This window comes from Buteo buteo, chromosome 1 (genome assembly GCF_964188355.1).
Source record: "Buteo buteo chromosome 1, bButBut1.hap1.1, whole genome shotgun sequence".
Classification (NCBI taxonomy): domain Eukaryota; kingdom Metazoa; phylum Chordata; class Aves; order Accipitriformes; family Accipitridae; genus Buteo; species Buteo buteo.
In genome coordinates, this window is record NC_134171.1 from 43,091,628 (window position 1) to 43,106,745 (window position 15,118).

The 15,118-nt window shown below is 37.6% G+C and overlaps 1 protein-coding gene across 9 annotated transcripts in view; it reads right to left on the reverse strand.

Annotated features, from left to right (window-relative positions):
* The window catches only part of PALLD (palladin, cytoskeletal associated protein), a 210,861-nt gene that overhangs the window by 26,817 nt on the left and 168,926 nt on the right, over window positions 1-15,118 (reverse strand). For 7 of the 9 annotated variants that reach the window (XM_075028850.1, XM_075028833.1, XM_075028842.1 and 4 more), the window contains one exon: window positions 11,318-12,016. The exons of the other annotated variants lie outside the window; for them this stretch is intronic. In XM_075028850.1, coding sequence (XP_074884951.1) covers window positions 11,318-12,016 — 699 coding nt within the window. The remainder of the gene's footprint in view (window positions 1-11,317; window positions 12,017-15,118) is intronic. 9 annotated transcript variants of the gene reach the window in all.

Below are 15,118 nucleotides of genomic sequence, written 5' to 3' on the forward strand. Positions count from 1 at the left end.
TCTCATTTTCTGGAACGGCACAGGAAATTTTTTTCCAGTCTGCACTAATATTTAACACTTTTCAGTAACGTTATGATGGCTCTGTTGCTAGAAACGCCCAATAACGGTGGTTTCTACTGGAGATCAGGTGTTCTTACACAGCTGTGAAGAAATCAACATTGCTATCAGTATTTGAAACTCGTAGCACACCCATTTCTCCACTGAAGTCATACATTATCACTTAAAACATCAATAGTGATTCGACATTAGTGTGGGGGGGGGGGATTAACTTCATCATGAATAGGGCTCAGCCCATTACATGGGAATGACTTATGCAAAATATGGAATCGAATCAAATAAATTGCCAAACTCACAGAGGACAGAGATGGAAAAAGTCAGACTAGCATGTAAGGGGTAAACTTCTTTCCAATACACAACTTAATAGTTTAATTACCAGCACCAAAATGTTAAACAAGAATCATACAAGATAACAAATTTTCTTGGATATTTGGTACTATGTTTCCATAACGTGGTTAGAGAAACTTCATTCTTCAGCAAGTGTTTTCAATGGTAATTTTTAGCATTAGTTAAAATGAAACAATACACATATGCTGTCAAAAGCCAAAAAGGAATTAAGTGAATAGATGGAGAAGACAAGAATTGGAAACATTTCTGTCTAAATTCCTAAAACATTTCATATTCTGTTACTGAAAGTAAATTTAAAATGGGAAAATGGTGAAGTTATTGTAAAAAGAACTGCATTTTCACATTAAATCACAGCAGAAGAAGAGCAGACGTTTGCCTAATGTTGCAAAGAGCCAGAGAACAACATCCTTCACCCTAGAAACATTCAGCCGTTAGCTGGAGATCTCAGTCACCAAGCAGAGTAATTGTCTCAGCGTTTCACTGGGGATCTTCTCAGTCACAGTAACAAAGAAAATCTCTTCCACTCTGTTTTGGGGAAGAAGTGAGGAAAACTATCCCTTCTACAGGGAGATAAGAGAATGCTAAGAGGAAGGGGTAAGGTCTCTTCAAGAAGATGCTTCAGTAACTCAAGAGAGAGATGCTTCAGTAACTCAAGAAATTTGGGGACAGTAAATGTAAAGGAAGATATGGAAGGAAAATGGACAGGAGAAAGTGGGAAGAGGGAATCAGAAGGTAATGTCCCGCAGGAAGACTGGACCAACTGCTGGAAGGCTAGTGGGAAGGTGGCATCTGACTCTCTCCTCACAGTCTTTCCCTTCACTTTCCAGCCTCTTACCCCACCCAGCCAACCACTGCCATGGAACCGAACTTTGTCGCTTTTTAGATACGGACACACACACACACAAAAATCCAGCCAACTTCAAGGCAGCAAATTTCAAATTTGGCTTCACCTTGAAGAAGCCCTGTGCGAGCTTTTAATGGAGACATGCATCCTACCTCAAAAATTCCAAGTGATACGTTTAAGAAATAGTTTTCATTTCACATTCTTACAAATTTCATACTAGAATGATAAAGAGTCTTAGCAGAAAAAGGCCTGCTTATGCTTGCCACTCAATAGGCTGTAAAAGTAAAACGTATAGTTTACCCGAGAAAGTCACAACACTGCACAAAAAGAGGGGGATGAGCTAAGTGCTCTGGAGTGGATTTCAAGTAACAAGTGAAAGCATTTTCTGAATTATCAGTTATCTCTGAAAACAGAAAGCCCCAAGCAAACACACCCATTTTTAAAAGGGGAAGGAGAACCAAGAGAATTACAGGTCATTAAGTTCAACGTTCATACTGAATATAAGAAAACAGTATTACAGTCCACTTCAAAACAATGTAGGATAATAAGGAAATTAAAATTAAATCATATCAAACCTCACATTTCTCTCTCTGTCAGGCTGAAGGGCATGCAGATAGGCAAAAAGAAATAGCTTTGATACACTTCAGTTTATGGCTTCTGAGTAAGCCTTCAGGAGCTGCAGTTAAGTTCCCTAGTAAATCAGGGAAACAGAGTCTGGCTGAAATTTCTTTTACATGGCTGCATAACTTTCTGAAAAAGCTATTCAGAGAGTAGCGGGGTGTTTTGGTTTTGTTTTTTTTTCCTATCAAACTGGAAGAATATAGACCAATAAGCTCTTTCAAAGGTCTATGTATACTAAGTTCAGTACTTAGTGTTTGAACCTTAACAACTGGAACAGTGAAATAAAAAAGCGTGTTTCTCAAATTGGCTGATGACACTGAACTTGCAGAGGTTGAAACTCATTTGCAGGTAACAACTGTCACTTACTGTAATCTTCATAATTAGTCTAGAGGTGGTCTAATGATGATGAAACAGCAATAAAAATGGAAAATTAGCACTAACATATTAAGCCTCTCTCAAGAATCTGTGAGATTAAAACTTGGACAATAACACCATTATTTCAAAAGGAAAAGAAATATAATTCTGGGACACATTAGCATAAGACATGAAACTTCACTGTTTTCTTTTATTCCTTGCTGTTGGACACTGAATACAGTTTATCCACTGCTCTTCAAGAAAAATACAGCAAATTGGAAAGTTTTAGAACAAGAAAACTGTCAGATGGTTTTAAAACCATAGCTTTTGTGACAAGCTATGTCACACACACACAATATATCTTGTTTATTTAGATAGGAAATGAGGAGAATTACGATAGAGAGGTGAATCAAACATAAAACATCAGAAAATAGCTGGCATTCAATGATTCTCCATGTCTATTGAGGAGGACAAGTAGACAACAGCTTGAAGAACAACAGGCCTAGCTTCGACAAAAACAATGTAGAGCTCTCCTTTCTCCACCCTCCAACAGTGACAGTTAAACACTGGAACAAGTCATGTAGGGAAGCTAAGGAATTTTATTTAAGAACAAGGTATGCAAATATTTCAGCAATGGCCTGGGGATCCCTGGTGGCTTTTAACAGGAGAGGCAGACACTCTAACAACCTTCCAGATTTCTGGTTATGTGCCAGAACATCCTGAGCTTTACCCAGAGGGTGTGGAAGTGTCATCCACGACCCGGTCAAGGCAACTTGACTGAAAAATAGATTCTCTTCTCTTTACTTACATTTACAAATAAGTATTTAAGCAAGGAAGTAGTTGGTTTAAAAATGTAATTATAAAAATGAGTATCAGTCAAAATTTCTTCAAACGCCTTTAGAAAACCTCTCTTTCTCTTTCAGGACTACTTTAAATTGGGACCAAAAAAAAAAAAAAAAAAGACGACGTGCAGGAGGAAATGTAATTCCTCCTGCAGATTCTCTATTTCCACCCCCTCTTTAGAATCTCTTTCTTTCTCTACATATATACACTTTAAAATATGTACATAAATATATATATATATATATATATACATACCTCCACACCAAGTTATCTCTTCAGACATACATTCTTAAGATGCATTTCAAAACAGCTACAAGGCAATGGCAAGAAATAGGAGGTCCTTGGTAAATCTATCCTCCAAAGCACAGCTCCATTCAGCTTGAGAGATGGTTTACATGTCAAGACAGCCTGGCAGCAAACTTTCTTCAGCTGCTTTTGCAAATATTTTTCACCATCCTTACATGCGTTTATCTGGATGCATTAAGTTCATAAGATTTGTGTCCTGCTTAGTGACTCATCATCTTTCTTTTCATCTTTTCTCAGGGATAATACCAAACAAGACATTCTGCCAATTCATTTATGTATTTGTATGTTCAGAAGGCATATTTCAAGATATTGACACTGTTAGTCTCGAGCACACAACCACCACCACAAATGTGCAAAGAAACTATCAGCCTTTGAGAATCAGGCTGCAACTCACGTAGATTTTAACCACCTCTGAAACATGCATCACTTAAGTCACTGAGGGCCTGAATACAGATGTAGATAACAGCACACAAGTCTGAATTCTTTTGGTCAGAAAGGGTGCAACAGAATTGCCAAAACTCAGTCATCTTAATTCATACAGAGATTTTCGACAGCAAAGATTTTTTCAACTTTGTCTTGGCTCTCCTTAGTTTTGAGCATTTGCCCTAACATTTGTTTAGAAAGAAGGCCAAACCAGCAGTACTTTTCATGTTTTAATTACACAGAGTGCACGCTGGATGTGATTCCCTCTTTTCCTGTGTACCTTTTACAGTGTAAACATGGGCAACAGGCTGGCTGTTGTTATCCTTCCAAGAACAAATTCCTGTTTGCAGCCAGTATGGCTCAGTTTCACAGAAATCCAAATCAATTCTCTGGTACTGAGGTAATCAACAGCAACTTGATTTTTTCCTTTAAAACCAAACCCTTCCAAAAATACAGCTAATTTCTGCCCACTTAATACATTTTTCACTTACTGTAAGAACAAAGTTACTACAAGCACTGTAACAGGTCACAAACTTGGAAGCTGCAGCTGCACATTAAAATCACTTTAGTCTGATCTTGTCATACAAGCTGTGGAGACCAGGAGTCAGCTCTGTTCAGTAATGTGACGTTACATGCATCTGAATTAAGGGAATGCCTGAGGCACAGACCTGACTAAGGATGACTTGTTCTAAATGAAACAAAGGTAACAAAAGTTCAATTATTTCTACCACCCAAGAAAAGGTTATGAAACCGTAGTTGAAAAAAATAAATAAATCACGCCTCAGCATTGGATAGGATCAAGACTGAGATGAATAATATATATTTCTGAGCAAGTTGATCCTTCTTAATGATTAGATAGCACAGAGAACAACTCAGCTACAAACTGCATACCTACCACAAAAATTTATTTTTCTAAGGCTTATCTTTAAAAATGCATTTTTACTCATTAAAAGAAGACTTACTTCTTTTTCATTCTCCTGTTTGAACTGAACTTCCCTACTTGAGCAAGTTATCCCTCTGCCTCATGCTGCACTGGTTACCATAGAAATACAAGTGCCATATGCTTTTCAAAGTATGTCCACATATTTGGATATCAATTTAAATAATACTACCTATTTTGTAACTGATAACCTTATCTGCATTTATGATTGTTACCAGCTTTATGCTAAAACTGATGGCCAAGAAGAAATCACTAAAGCACTGACTGCTCCTGAATGTAGAAAAAAAGGCTGGCACAGTCCTCATAGTCCTGAAATCTTGAAAACAAGTTAAAAGCCAGAAGCATGTGAAGAAAAACCTACACTGGACTCAGAAAAGGTAATATATCCAAAATATTACCCTTTATTCCAGTTGATGAAAGGCTACTGGTTAAGGTCTCCACAACTATCAAGCACTGTACTTGGCTTTTACATTCACAGATGTTTCTGTGGCATTCAGATCTGCTTAAAATAAGGAAGTTATAAAATTAAGTCCACTGAAGAAAAAAATCTGCAGACCAAAAAAAGCTGCAAAGCAATGCTGCAAACAGCCTGCCTTTCTTTTCAACAGAGAGGTATATGTACTAATTCCCTTAGTTAAGTTCACTTGTCATCGTACAACATTCTTAAGCATCTGCAAATACCATTTAGAAAAAGAACTGGATAAAACCATCTTGAAAATTAAGAATTCCAGATGCAATGATTGTCAGGATACAGTAGATCAGTTATTTTGGCAACTCCATGTTAATGTGTCATGTGTCTCCATGTTAAATCCTTGATCTCTGCTTTTGAGCAACTTTAATTGATTAGATCTGGGGCACAACCTGGATTTCAAAGTTCAAGAAGAACAAACATGCATTCATCATATTTCAAAAAAGCTGATATAGACACGTATTTCATGATAATCACGTGCATAGGTGTTACATTGTGCAAAAACAAAGCCCCCAGTATGAGCTGCTGCTTAGCACAATCAACAAGAAGTGATCTGATATCACAGATAAACCACTCAGGTGTTGACCTAACAGCCACTAGTAGTATCCGAGCCATGGGAAAAGAAGGTGCAACACAATAAATCAAGAAATTTTAAACAAAAATGGTCTAATGGACAGGAGCAATAGCTTAAGAAAATTGGGGGTTGGGTAGGAATGCAAACACTAATATTTGCTAGAGTGTTTCCAGTTACAGAAATACTCATCTTCAGATATATTTTCCTGAGATCCCGGGATAACTCCAGATGTGACTGAATAGGCAGCATTCAGAGATGAGGTGAGCTCCCTCAGAAGCAGGAAAACACCCTGACCTTTTTCCTCAGTTTGATGTTGAAATTCTTAATCAAGGTACTTCCTCCTACATATCACTACTTTCACATCAATCATACTGTAGGTAACCTTCATGTTTTTTACAGTTGTGACAGACATAACTTACAGGAACGGTAAAAGTAAATGTCCAGTCTACATAGGACAGCAATACAGTTGACTCCAAAATGAAAGCTGGCATTTGTACTGGGAGACTGTTGAAAGCTGTAAGATAAAAAGATGGAGAAGTATAGCTTTTCCTCAGAGTTGTGACCATCATTGCTAACTGACTTAAGGAACATAAGGGTTACTAAAATATTTGCTTCAGTGCTATTTGAAACAGAATTCAATGGACAAGTCACAGTACACAGCTGCAAGAAGAGACCAGCAGCTCTGATTCGAAGGGGAAAAAAGTGTAGATCTCTCTCTGATGTTGCTATTTTCATGATTCCCACAGAATCTCCTTTAAGATTTGGATTTAAGGTTCTAGGGATCATTGAAACAGCAGCTGAATTTATTATGCAGAGTGATAGAAGCAGCTTATTTAATTACATTTTACAAGATACTATAGACAATCTTGTCTTGAAAACAATGTTTTCTCTTCCATTTTCCATTATTTTCCAGAAAGTCATGTTCTTTCACCAATTCTATACAGTCAGATTTTTTTCTGTTTGTGACTAAGGTAATACTACTGAAGATATTTACTTTAAGAAGAAGTCCACTTTAAGGAAAAGTGTCTAGTTTAAGAAAATACTGTAATTTTTCAAGTTGCTTTCAAAAGAATATACATATATCTGACAATACATTTTTTTTATACTTAGAAAGAGATTCCATTTCTCCAGGCTGGATCACTCCACACCTTTTTGTAGTAGGATTTACATTCTTGTTATTTAAATATTCACTAAATAGCCACTAAATCCTTCTCATGGGATTAATTTTTCTTCCACAAATGCTCACATGAACTTACCAATGTATGTGCTTACCTAGAATTTGTAAGTATACTTATTTCTCTTCATACAGATATAATTTCTTTTTTCTATGAACAGTGAAGACCAGATTCTAGCTTCTACAGATTTAACTGTGGACAAACCCCCCTCAATTCTAGGTTTCTGTCACATTAACTCTGCTTCCTGCAAGTCTTTTGTAACCAAAAGCTAACCTGAGTCCAACATATCCACCCACCCACCCTAGAGTTTTCTTCAGGTAAAGAAAGGAAGAACTGAGGTTTTTAAGAACAATATCCAACAATCTTACTCCAGCCAAGTTTTACTTCAGAAATAACTGATGAGTGTTCATAATTCCCTTAAGTACTTAATTAGCTACGCAGTTCCACCAGCACTTCTCTTTTTTAAATAATACTATGCTCTGGCAAGACATGAATTTATCAAAGCTGCTTCATCAATTAAAAAAAAGGCTATTCCCAAAGCTTGTTCAGCTAACACCACCACAGTCACAGCTTGAAAATGCTGGTCACTACAAAGTGTCTAGAGCTTACTGGAAAGATGATATCTATTTTATTGAACTGATACATTTACCATACAATTATTGCAAATAAATGCTTAAAATATTTAAAGGTGAATTAGTAGGTACTAATGACACAAAGCTGCTTTCCATGATTCAGATGTCCAAATAAAATGTAGTAAATTCATAAGTAGCTATTCCCATGATTCAGGCAAGGTTGTAAGAATAAGTGTTGTTAAAAAACAACAAAAAAACCCCACCCCAAACAAACAAAAAAACCCCAGTGCAATGTTTCCAAATCTATCGAATGGAAAGAATATTCATTTGATCAAACGGGTTTAGATAATGCTATCACTTCCACAGAGTCTCAGGACCCAAAACCAAGGAAAATGTCAACCCTTAGCTGAAACTTTAGCATGGTATTTACTACTCATGGGCTCACAGACAGAGTATGGGGATGGAAGAAAGAGTTAGAAATGTTTTGTCTGACCTCCTATGTAAAAAAGGCACACCACCTCCTTGGGCTAATTTTTCTTTTAAGTAGAACAAAGATGATACATACACTGGAAGAGAAATGCCTGAAGAAAGCTGATGGATGGAAGGTCTGACCCCATGAGGATAAATGAAGACTCTGCTGTTTTTCATACAACCACTGTATTTTCTATTTTACAGAAAACTTCACTGATGCTTCCTCAGACCATTCTCAAAAATAATTACCTCCACCTGAAATGCTTTTTACTTTACCTTTATTCTGCTTCTACCACAAAAGCAATCTGAAGAAAATAAGAATGATGCCTAAGTACTGATTCTGAGGAGCAGATCTGCAATTGTGCTAAGATTTAATAATGAAACAATCATTGAAATGTATGAAAAATTAAACAATTATTCAATAAATTCCACAGTATATCAAGATGCATAGCTTATGAAAATAGTCTGCAGAATTTCTTACTCTGCCAAACAATGTTTTGTGGTAATTACAAGAGACTCTGACAAGGCTAAATATTTATTGTTTTCTTTCAGATATTTGGCTACCAGTGTCACAGCACCTATGCCTGGGAAAGAAGAGAGTAAACAACCATGGTAAAAAGACCATGTAATCAAAATATGAACAGTGATTTACCAACCCTGAAATACACATACAAAAAAGACAAGGCAAGAGAAAGGAGCCATGAAAACACTGAAAGTAGACAGGAAAACTGTTTTAAGAGCATTTTATGTGCTAGAGGCACTTGATATGAAAGTGTTGAAGTATCTAAATGCAATGACAGGTCTGTGTGTACTTCCACTGACATTAAAATATAATAAATCTTGAAGTTATTGTCTAAAGAGGAAATCCTACCACTTCAAACAGTGTATTTGGAGTGTCTATTAAAAAAATGTACCTCCTTTTCATGAAAGGTATTTCAAACTCTGCCTAGTTCACTTTCAGCAACCCACTATCATATTCTTAGTATCACCACCATAAGACTGAAGCAGAGTCAAAGAAGCAGAGACAAAGCTAAATGTCTTGACTAGTATTTTAGATGCTGAGCTGAAGCAAAACTTTGAATGCTCCAATTCCTTCCTCACACCCACTCTGTACAGCACACTGTCAGGAAACAGCATCGTCCTTTTCAGTCAATGGATCTTGGAGATCATGTAGTACATGGTGAGACTACAGGCTGAGGTTATAGGATACTGCGAGTGGCTCAAAACCCACAATGTCTCAGAAAGATAAATGTGTTCAAGAAGACAGGATTTGTGAGCATGGAGCAAAAGATGAGGGAAAAGAAGCAAAAAGTGAAGGTAGGGGGAAAAACAAAGAACTGAGACTGTAGCACAAAGCAAAAATACCAAAAACAGTGCGGGAAAGGGAGGCAAGAAGAATTGTTCGGGAGTGGTATGAGAATGATGGGAAACAGAATGATTTACTCAGCAAGACACACCAGACTTTAGTAACCTACACAATAAAATGAAAAAGGAGAGGCCAGGGAAAAATTGGCATCAAAGATACATAACAATAGATATTTTTTTGCATCATGCAGTATATCTTTTACTATGTTTTAATGTTATAATTCAGATGACAAATGCTCATCGTGTATATATATATATACACACACATGTGTATATACATATACATAAATTATACACACATACATTCAGTATGGTTAACGTGATCCAGCTCCCATCTGGACTACATTTCCTGAGGGAGTGCAGGCCAAACAGCCAACCACCTCATTCTCAGCTCAGAGCCTGAGGCTGCTGCCTTGTCCCGGGGGATAGACACACCATCACGTGCACACCCAGACTGGCTGCTAGGCTTGGGGAAGTGAGGGGCATGGGGAAGGGGGAAGCATCCTTGCAGAGTTGTCTCTCTGTCCAAAGATCAAAGAGAATGAGAAAGAGCACAGCTAATGCCTCAACTAGGAACATGTGTGAACGTAGCATAACAGCGAAAGAGGGACACAGCAGAGGCTCGATCTGCTGCTGTCACCCTCACAGCACACAGAAAGGAACTTGAAAGAGAATCCAGTTCCTATCCAGAGCTATATAGCTGTACTAGAGCCTTTGCTGGAAAATCAGGGGTAATTGCAGGCTTTTGTGGGCTGTGCTTACCTGTTAAGCTGTCAGTAAATTAATCATGCAACTTTCAGCAGTCATTATCAATAGAGAAACTCAGCCAGTGCAAAGAACACAGTAAGACAGAAAATCACAACTATTATGACTGCAAGGGCAAACTGTACTATTTATTCGTTTTTCTCCTAAATCTATTTTATGGCCAGACTCCATAATGAATGAGCTATATGACAGAAATCAAGATAAAGAAATGCTTTTTAAAGCATATACGTGATTTATTACTTTGATATCTGTCTGCTTTCTTTCTTCTCTTCCTTTTCATATCTTGGACTGAAATAACAGAAGTTCCCACCGCAACAGTGTGTAGCTGAGCAAGTCACCTAGATACCGTAGATATGTTTAGACAAACTTCTAGACAAAGTTATAAATAAGCCTTGGATACAGCTATTCTCATTTTTGTTCTTCAGCATGTCTCTTTGTTCTCTAAGGATGGAATGAGAGTCTAGTGCCAGTGGAAAGACAAACTGATCTATGATGGGAGCTGACATGCTCCAAAATACTATTTTGGCCTTTAGAGAAGACAAAAGGGGAAAACAAGTATGCAGAGTTGTTAGGGGGAGGGATTCTGTTTGGTCTTATGCACTGCTTTTCTAAATCCCCTCCTAAACCCTTTTCCAAACATCCTCAGAACAAAAACTCTAGCAAAAAGTCAATATATCGTTATGACCACTTTGTTGTCAGATGTATACTTTAATACCTTATGCTTTAAGTATCACAAAGCTATAGGGACTTCTAAACAATGCTCCCTTTACTTGATACTTCTCTATCTACAGATGTAATAGGAACATAGACTGCAAGCATCACTGAATACGTGACTTTAAAAGAACCGGGTCATGAAGATGGTTTTCTTGGATCTCCTTCTACCGCCCTGGGCATGCAGAGTCTTTTGCTGCTGTTCTCATATTTTCATCAACTCAGATTTAAACCTTTGGCTTCTCCTCTTTTGTGTTCCCACTGTAGGACTCTTTCGGAACCTCACTTCTATGAGGGTTAGAAAACTATATCCCATCTCTAGCACAGAGGCATTTGCAAATAATTCCCACATCTCTCCCTCTCAGGTAGCAGTTAACAGCAAAAGGACCCTAGAAAAGTATAAAATTAAGCAAGTGCAATTATCTTCAGTACAATCTTCAGTACAGTCAAACTCAAGGAGCTCATTAGCTGATACTTACGGAGGCGTCACTCCTTTCGGGAGGCCTAATGCGTTGACAGAAATGGGTGGTGGCTGGGATGGCAGCATGGAGCTGAGAAAAGCTGCTGGAGACTGGCCGGAATTAGGAAATCTGGGAGTTGGAGACAGACTGTGGGAAGGTGAAGAAAGTGAAGGAAGAGGAGGGGGTGGCGGAGGTGGAAGTGGAAAGGAATCACACACTGGATATGTTGCGGTTGGACTAAAGACAGGTGGAGGCGGGGGAGGAGGGGATGGAGAAGAAGGAGACCAGGCATATTCCCCTTCTGGAGCAAACTGCTGAGAGAAAGGGGGAACAGGCACTCTCCCAAACTGTTTCTGAGAAGCAGTTGGAGACATAGGAGAAGGAAGGCTGGATGTAGATGATCCTGAAGATGGAGTCACATAACCTGAAGCAGGGCTGATGTTCTGAGCAGCAATGAACTGCTTAGGCCGAGCATAGTTGAAGGAACTGGAAGACTGCATGGTTGGGGAAGTATGAGAGTTAAGAATACTCATTGGCACAGGAGAGGTGACAGACTGGCTGGATTCAAGCTCCTGGAAGGAGGGGGGAGGAGGAAAGGAAGGAGAAGAGGGAGGGTGCTGCTGATGATGATCAGGTTGCTGTTGGTGACGATACCACTGGCCACTTTCTTGCTCCAGACGAATTTGGTTCTGTAGCTGCTGTATTTTTATAGGGTCCCTGTAGGAAGGAAAAATAGACAAAAAGATGATCAGACATGCAGTGCTTGTTGGGGAGGAGGTAGAAGTTCCACTGATCTATTGTCTAGGAAAATCAGAAGGCAAGGAAAGTTCAAAGTTCAAAGTTCTTGCATAGCCCTATTTCTTCAGAGCTAAAACATTGCTATAAAAGTCCATTTTTTTGAGCTCAAGAAGGGGGGGGAAAGTATTTGCCTAATAAAAGTTCAATTTGTAAAAAAGGTAAATTATAAGACAATTTGAAGATGCTTAGGATATTTTAAAGGAGCAATCCAGATAATATAAGTAATAGTAAAAATGTTGAATTTCTTATCAAGGTTTCTTTTCATTTCTTGCCTATTTCATTCAATGGCCCTCTTTCAATAGTAAGCCTCAGATATTTACCAAAGTGACAACTTCACCCTTGATTTCTGCTGTAGGCTCTGTAGTGTGATCGGACAGACTTAATTACTGCCGTACTTTTAATGAAGTACTTGGACACAAGGGACAAACTTTTGTGTGAGAACCATCCATGTATTTGTAGATGAGCAAAGAAGACTTCAAAGAAATATTTGTAACCTAAGGAAATGGTGAACTGAGCTTCCCCATGTCTTTAGTCCCACTTTTTTTCCAGGCTTTATTCTTAACTGTAGGTCCTAAACATATCTTAGTAGATACTGAATACAGTTCTGAGGAATTGCTAATTGCAGTACTATCAGCTCAAATGAAAATGAGAATTTCTTTTAGAAATGCAGACATCCACTAGCAGAACGATAAATTCTAGAAAACTAATATGCAGGAGCACTCAAAACTGTTAATTAATTAAAAAAAAGAAAAGAAAAGAAAAGCAAAATGTTCAGCAGTGAAGCAAAGCAGACCATGTGCTGGCTTTTGTTTTTGTCCACAATACAGTTGTTTGAATGACATTGAGATCAAATTAACTGTGTGGTCTATCATCTTAAAATACATCTGACTGACTTGCTTAAAAATTGTCATGTTCCAGCTGGAAATCATAACTTTATCTCAATACTCCAGATGTCCACAAAGTTTCAGCATATGCACATATACCTTTTCTGTATATTTAATATATAAATACTTTATTATATACAAGTGTGTCATTGTTTATATGTAATTTAGGTCATTTAAGCAGAAATTTTAGAAGCTGTCTGCTTAATGCATGGCATATGAATGTATGATTCTGGCACAATAATATACTTTTGTTGGTAGCAACAAAATTAGAAATGGTAATATCATCATACTTTCCACTCTAAGATTAATTTTGATATTCCAACCATCCACATTTCCCAGAAAATGTTTTCTGACAATAATTATGCTTATGATCTCAGGCCAAAGGAGACTGTTCAGATAAGAAAAAGGGGAGAAAGATTGCTTAGGAGAGAAAACTGAAAAATCAGTCATTTACATTTAACGGTTGCTTTTTTCTTTTTTGTCATAAAGATGGTTCAATTCTAGCAGCATCAGTCATCTCACCAACAATACATATTTCAGTACTTAAGAGGAGATTGTATTTTCCTTTTTAATTAAATCAGCAACAAAAACATCGAAATGTTGTAGTTCACTTGTAAATTTTATATTCATTTTTTACTGTTGACAATAAAATCTAAATCCCTATCAGTTCAACTTTTCACTCCATAGGACATGGGCTGAACCTTGTTCTTTGATTTTTGCTAAATTACATAAAAGCCTGCTTTCCCTAAATGGGCTAAAGCAGCACAATTTTAGTTCCCGTCATCATTTGACTTTCTTGGCTGATGACAGAAATACTTCAGGTCACCTCTGATTGGAAGGAGAAGGTTCTGTAAGATCACCACTTTCAGCTCATTCTGTATCTTTAGTCTAATATTTGCAGACTTACTGTGCAACACCTCTAAAATTATTTACAAATAATACTTATTTTATTTTCCATCATAATCACCCCCAATAATTTTTTAATTTATTACAGAGAGGCTAAGGTTAAAAAAAAAATGGGGGAAATTTAGTATTATAAATGGTGCATTGAATAGAGAAGAAGCTTAGCTGTCTTCAACACTCATATGTTTACCCAACATGTGCTGAAAGCAAGTCAGAATGCCTCGTCTTGGGACTTTTTTATTTTCATTGCCAAGTCACATGGCGATGTGCCCAGCCAACAGCATAACACAAATTACCATCTATGGCCCTGTCAATGGTAAGTATACTACTACAGTGCCTGCCACTAAACTGCTGCTGTACCAGTCCGGGCAGAAGTAAAGACCAGATTCATGGTATGTCTACAAAAGGTTGGCAGGCAAATGTGAGGTTACTCTGCTCTCACACTAAGCTTGACTTGAGGCCACAGGAATATACGTGCCTGTAAGGCAGGGTTTATTAGCTCAGGACAGCACTAATTCTATTTGCAAAGCTTTTGATCAGCTTAGGGTCCAGACAAAGCAAGTGCATATCTGCTTGAAAAATAACATGCAGACATAATCATTATCACATCAGTCCACGTAGCAAAAACCATAAACATCTTTTTAGAGCAAATTTTCATTCCACTGGTAGAAATGCACGATCCTTGTCTGCAAAAGAATGTTCTCCACCTCAGAGCTATTCTTTTAACAGCAGATACTGCCCTATACTTATTAATTTCTTGAGCAGATGTATCCTAGGGATGTGTCATTATGAAGAAGAAAAAAAAAAAGAAAAAAATAATAAAGTCACAAGTGTTCCTTTGCAATGACACCGACAGCAATGGAAGCTCTACATAGGTAGGTCCCTGAAAGATAATGCTGCTGTACCACAGATATAGAGAGCCCAGCAGTCAAAATTATGCAAGGGAATTGCTCTGCTATGTTGCCCTCATCAGTAGGGAAACAAAGGAGGGAATTAAAAAGAGTTCAGTTTTTGGATTAGATTACAGGAAAAATTAGTTTAATTGTAATTACATCCTCTTTCCAATTAACTGAAATATGTTTTGTAATCCCAGTGTTTTAAATGGCACACGTGCTTTCAGGGAACGCATCAAGCTTGTTTAAACGATAGAGAATAAAACTTATTTTCTCATGTGGAGTTTTTGTTTTTGCCAGAAAATTAATTATAAAAATGTAAGAATGAACATCTGGAAGTA